The sequence below is a fragment of the Sapajus apella genome, unplaced genomic scaffold, assembly GCF_009761245.1.
Source record: "Sapajus apella isolate SASKATOON/1434 unplaced genomic scaffold, GSC_monkey_1.0 scaffold5, whole genome shotgun sequence".
In the NCBI taxonomy this organism is placed as follows: Eukaryota; Metazoa; Chordata; class Mammalia; order Primates; family Cebidae; genus Sapajus; species Sapajus apella.
Window position 1 is genome coordinate 31,655,378 of NW_022436945.1, and position 5,931 is coordinate 31,661,308.

At 52.1% G+C, this 5,931-nt stretch overlaps 1 protein-coding gene across 1 annotated transcript; it reads left to right on the plus strand.

The window, feature by feature from the left end:
• The first annotated feature begins 1,163 nt into the window (after positions 1-1,163).
• SHISA3 (shisa family member 3) lies at positions 1,164-5,931 on the plus strand. The gene is made up of 2 exons (XM_032274063.1): positions 1,164-2,073; positions 4,687-5,931. The coding sequence occupies exons 1-2, from the start codon at positions 1,800-1,802 to the stop codon at positions 5,124-5,126; spliced, it is 714 nt and encodes a 237-aa protein (XP_032129954.1). The 5' UTR covers positions 1,164-1,799; the 3' UTR covers positions 5,127-5,931.

The following is a 5,931-nucleotide window of genomic DNA, read 5'->3' on the forward strand; positions in this document are numbered from 1 at the left end:
TGTATTTACAACAACCTCATAACTAAATGCTAATCCCAATACTTAAAATTATAAATCCGAAGTAATTATTTACTTGGAGTATAGTTTAACTTAGATTTAAAAAAAGATAAATCGTTTTAATACGAGATTTTAAAAAAAGTTTCTCCGGAATGGACTCGGACCATCAGGAGGCTGCGAGCGTGATAAATGCGTTTGACTGCGCACCTTGTACAGCTGCAGCTGAGAACACTTTGTTCCTTTTGTTTCACTCAACTTGCCGACATCTAACTCAGGGACACGGGTATGCAGCGTGTTTGACAAATAAGCCGAGATACGCTGAACATATTCACACATACTAATAGACGGTGACTGGAAGTTCAGGATGCAGTCAAAATAAATGCTTGCGTTTGGCCCAGGTTTCACATAACACGAGTTTCATAAGGCACTTACGCCGCTAACGGAGCAGTGCCCCTGAAAATAGCCCACAGGGGACATATCATTTAAATAAATGTGTTTCTTTCCCTGAACAGAAGTTCAGTTCTGCTCAATTATCATTAATTTTGCTCCTTTATTTCCTTTGCGAGCGTAAAAGAAGTCGTGCTTTTTGAGGTTTTGCGAGCTGGCCTTGGCTGGCAGAGGTGACCGGCGATCCTTCACCTAGAGGAGAGATTGCGAGTGTGTGTGTGCTTGTGAAAATGTGCCGTTCCTCCCAGAAAAAGTGGAAACGTAGGTGTAAAGCTCAGCGCACACGTTGGCGACACCTAAAAACCATGTACTCGGTCCTGAACCTTTAGAATTGGTGTACCAGGAACGAGTCTGAGTCTGTGCAACAGGGCACAGATGATTCGACTAACTTCAGTGACTGCACCGCGTTCGCGCATTAAATCCATTGAAAAGTAAATCCAACGTCTCCACTCGCGCGCCCACGCGCGTGGATAAACGCTGGAATCTGGCAGCCCTCACCGTCACTCTGCAGAGTTTTCCCCGCCGTGAGAGAGTTGGGATGTGCGGGTAGGGGGAGGGTTTGATATCCTCAGGTTGAGAGTCAAGTCCTAGGGGAGCCGCAGGGGCGGGGGTGGCCGGGGAGAGGCGGAGGATGGCGCGCGAACCAGAAAGAGCAGAGGACCCGCGGCCCGCTCCGCACCCGCTGTGAATAGCTCCGGCTGCGGGACCCGGGAGGGCGGACTCTTTCTTAACCCTCGTTGTCTCCTCCTCCCTCTTCCTTTTTAAAGGACGCCTTGCGGGCAGAGCTGTCAGCAACCGGGCGGCCGTTTGTACTTGGCCGCGGCGGAGCTGACTCCTGCTCCTGTGACAGATAGGGGCGGGGGCTGAGCGGCCTGTCCGGGGTACTAGCACGTGGGGAACAAATTCTTTTTTTCCGGCTCCTCCCGCGACCCGGCGATCGCCACAAGTTGGGGCTCGTGCGGCGCTGGAGTTGGCAGCCCCGGGAGCTAGGGCTCCCTTGAGGAGTGCGGAGGGAGGTGGCCAGGGGGTTGGCGCGCCCCTCGCGAGGGGAGTGCTATGAGCTGGGCAAAGGGCGGCAGCGACAGCCCCAGCAACAGCCTCGGCTGGCGCCTCCCGCGGGCCCTGGCCAACTCGACCCGTGCACCATGCTGACTCCCGGCCTGCGGAATTCGTAGTGCAGCCCCTGTTGCCTCCCCGGCCCCTGCTATCCCACGCAGGGCTGGCTTCGGCCGCCGGGGCCAGTCGCTTGCGACGCGTCCCTGGGGAGGTGGAATCGCGGTGCGCCCGGAGACCTGGCTCAACCCTTCGCTCTCCGTCTGCGTCCTGCTCCCTGCCGCCCAGGGCGCCCAGTGGCAATGGGGGCGCTGCTGGCGCTTTGCCTTCTCGGCTGGCTGCGCTGGGGCCCAGTGGGAGCCCAACAGTCCGGAGAGTACTGCCACGGCTGGGTGGACGTGCAGGGCAACTACCACGAGGGCTTCCAGTGCCCGGAGGACTTCGACACTCTGGACGCTACCATCTGCTGCGGCTCCTGCGCGCTCCGCTACTGTTGCGCGGCGGCCGACGCCAGACTGGAGCAGGGCGGCTGCACCAACGACCGCGGCGAGCTGGAGCACCCAGGCATCACCGCGCGTAAGTGCGGGGCCCTAGGGGACAGATCCCCGCCCGCCTAACGGCGGCGGCTGCCTGTGTGCGCGGGAAGGTCTGTGCGCCTTCCTGGGTCTGTGCACCAAGGGGACGCGGCCGAGTGGGGAGAATCAAGGGAGTAGTGGGTGGTCGGGCTTCAGCTCATGGTCCTCTATTCGTTTGCAGTCCCGCTTCCCGCCACTTGCGGTCTCTGCCCCAGAGAAAGTTTGCCAGGGACGGTGAGAAGCGCGGGGCTTGTGCCTGGTGGCCTGGGGGGAAACAGCTGGAGCTCCTGGGAGAAGGGTCGTGCGGGTAGAGTCAGGGTAGACTTGGGTTTTAGGGGGCGACGAGGGTGTCTCATTGTGCGCCCTTGTCACTTCGGGAGCTTCGGGGAGTGAAGGGCCGAAGGCAGGGAAACGCGACTCTTGCAGAGTGCTCATCTGCAGAGCTAAGAAACCCCAGTCACTTTTTTGTTGTGGTTGTTGTTCTATGATAGCGTTTCTAAGCCACTACTCCCTTCTGCAGACTTCCTTTCAATTCTCTGCATCGAATTACCCTCTCCGGCCCACCCCCTATTGTCACGCCCTTCAGAAATACCCAGGTCTTCGGGGTGGAGATTTAGAAACAAGGGTCGAAGGGGCTTCCCCGCCCCCTATTCTCACGTCGGAAAACACGGGTCAAATTTCCGCTCACTTCAGAGCGGAATAAATCACGACCCCAGCAGAGGAAATTTACACCTTGAAAAAAAGTTTTCCACCTGAATCGGAACATCAGGGAAACCCTTTAGAGCTTGAGGCGAGGGTTTTATGGCCGAGGAAACCGGAGAAGCGGGCGGAGCTGAGAGCGGGTGACACCCCAGGACTCCAGAGCCGAGGTCTGGAGCCGGCAAGAGAAGGTTGCCGGAAAGGGAGGAGAAGCTGGAGAGATCATTAAGGGTGCTCCAACGACCCCTCCCTGCAAGCTGATGACCCAAAGGACAGGGGAGTTTGCCCTTCGTTAGTGCTCCACTAGAGGGTGAATACTGGGGGTCAACATTTCCAGTCTAGGGGATTCGGGAAGTAGTTTTTGGAGAAAAGATGCTCAGTTGAAAGTAGGGAAACCTAGGCCGTCCTGGCCTGTTAGAAAAACACAGACTCTTCCCCGCAGCTGCCCTCTGGGAGTAAGCGCAATTGCCCAGTCTGCAGCAGGGGCTCGCCCCCCGGGGTCCCTACTGGGGTCTGATGCCAGAGGGCAGCCGAGGCGAGAGGCAGTCCACACTCACTGAGTCTGGGATCAGGCAAACCCTGCTGGACCTTGGCTCTGTCACTTTCGTCCGCGTAACTTGGGCCAGGTACGTAACTGCTCTGGACCTCTTCTCAGTTCTAAAGTGGGCATATTGCTCTCAAAGGAGGTAAGTTGTTGGTTATGTGAGAGTGTATGAATGCTGGAGCTCAGGGCTTAGTAACTAGTAGTTACTCACCTTTGCCTTGCCTTGCACGCTGGTGCTAGTAAACAGTGGAGAACGGCAGGGACACAGAAGAGCTTATGCCTAGGAGCCCACAAATAGTTGATAGTTAACTGTCCCTCACTGGCCGTGTCTGTGGGAATGCACACACTTCTCTGATGTATTTCCACATGTGGAAAATGGAGCTTATCATGCCGATTTCACACGGTCTCCAAGAGACTTTAATCAGATAATGAATAAGAGGGAGCCAGGCACACAGTAGGGCCTTAGTCAATGCAGGTTTTCTTTCTTCCGCCTGTAAGCTGGAGGCTGTGTCTATCGCAGCTCTATTAGTGGAGATACCTGGAGAATTGCCCAAGGGGATGCCTCTGGGCTGGGGAATTCTATGTCTGCCTTGTAGAGAGGGAAGGATATTGGAGTTTGCTCTGTTTGAGGGATGCTTTTAAAGAAAGTCTGGGCTGTGGACACCAAGAATTGCATCATGATCGATATTTAAAGTTGTCCGACTTCCCAGACTTGAATGGGAATTCAGAGGCATGGCAGCTGGAGTGGGTATTCCAAATCTTTTCTGGAAAGAGGCAGCCAGAGCTGGCAATTTATGGTATGGTAGGAGACACAGTAGTTGGGGCCCTCTATGAATTTCTTCATACTGTTCCTTCTGGAGTCTCATAAAATCATGGGTCTGTGTGTGGAGGGGGGTCTCATTTAACAGGCCTGGTTCTCTTTGCTTAGAATGGATATTCTTGGATGGGAGATGGATTGCCAGCCTAAGGGAGGGGTCAAATCTCTAACTGCCCCACTGCCATCAAACTACTAAAATCTGCATTTAAACCCAGAATTATTGTAACCTCTAAAACTCACCCTTTCCCTCCAGTGCCTGAACAGGAGAACAGATTCTGTTTTTTCCTGACTTCCAGATGTGCAATATGATGGTTAATTGCTAACAGAGGTTACGGTATCAGTTTGCTTCCTCCCTGCTAGGAGTAGTGAGAATATTCCATCATCACAGTTTGCATTGCATTTTGGAGGTTACCATTAACAAGCTCTGAAAAGTTGAGCTGACAACAATGATAATACTGAGTCTCCCACCTCTCAACCCTCAGCTGCCCAAGCAGAGCTCAGAGTTTGGGAGATCCTCATCTGAGCGTCTGTTTATGTCTGTTTTTGCCTTTTAGAGCCTGTCTACGTCCCCTTTCTCATCGTCGGCTCCATCTTCATTGCATTCATCATCCTGGGCTCTGTAGTGGCTATTTATTGTTGCACCTGTTTGAGACCCAAAGAGCCCTCACAGCAGCCAATCCGCTTCTCACTCCGAAGCTATCAGACAGAGACCCTGCCCATGATCCTGACCTCCACCAGCCCCAGGGCACCCTCCCGGCAGTCCAGCACTGCCACGAGCTCCAGCTCCACAGGCGGCTCCATCCGCAGGTTCTCCTTTGCCAGGGCTGAGCCAGGTTGCCTGGTGCCCTCATCGCCCCCGCCATACACCACGAACCACTCAATCCACCTGGCTCAGCCATCCGGTTTCCTGGTGTCACCCCAGTATTTCGCTTACCCCCTCCAGCAGGAGCCCCCGCTGCCTGGGAAGAGCTGTCCAGACTTCAGTTCCAGTTGATGCGCCCAGGCCATGAATCCACAACTCAGTCAAATGGCAGATAGGTGGAGCCCTACTGCCATTGCTACACGCAATTCTGAGAAAATTTCCCTTGTAACTGATCAATGTCATGGGGGAGCACGCTAGGAAAACACAGCACCTTCTAATTTGAAAGTTCCTGGCTCAAATCACAGAATGGCTGAACTAGAGAACTGTTTGCTGGTTTTGCAAACATGTAATCACTACATTGCAATTTATGCTGCTTTTATTCAAAATATGCAGCAGTTTGATTTTAAAGTTGCAAGTTGGCTGAAACTGTTTTACTGAACATTCAGCTATACTGCTTTGAAAGGTCTGCGTGTTTCTTTTTCATATATGAACAAATATATACATAAATAAGCAAAGAAAAATGCCTAGTTATAATTATCAAAGGTTCACTTAAAAATTTAACTATAGGTAAACTTGAGGGGGCAGTGAACAATCTGTTTATGATTTTGGGAGTAACTTAACCATGAATAATACTAGCATATGAGAACTTTTACTTTTTAAATAAATAACTAAATTTTGTTTAAAATACGAGTTTTCCCCCAAAATACAAGGTTTCAATAACCACGAGTTTAAAGTTTTAAATATATACTCAGACATTCATTGTAACACAGATTCTATGTAAAATAATTTCCCCCACTCACTGAAGGGAGTATTTATTGCAGACTTTTTGTTTAGCAACATTTAATGTTTCAATGAAAGTCAGACAGTTGGGGCTTAAAACATTTATTTGTGGCTGGGCGTGGTGGCTCCTGCCTATAATCCTAGCACTTTGGGAGGC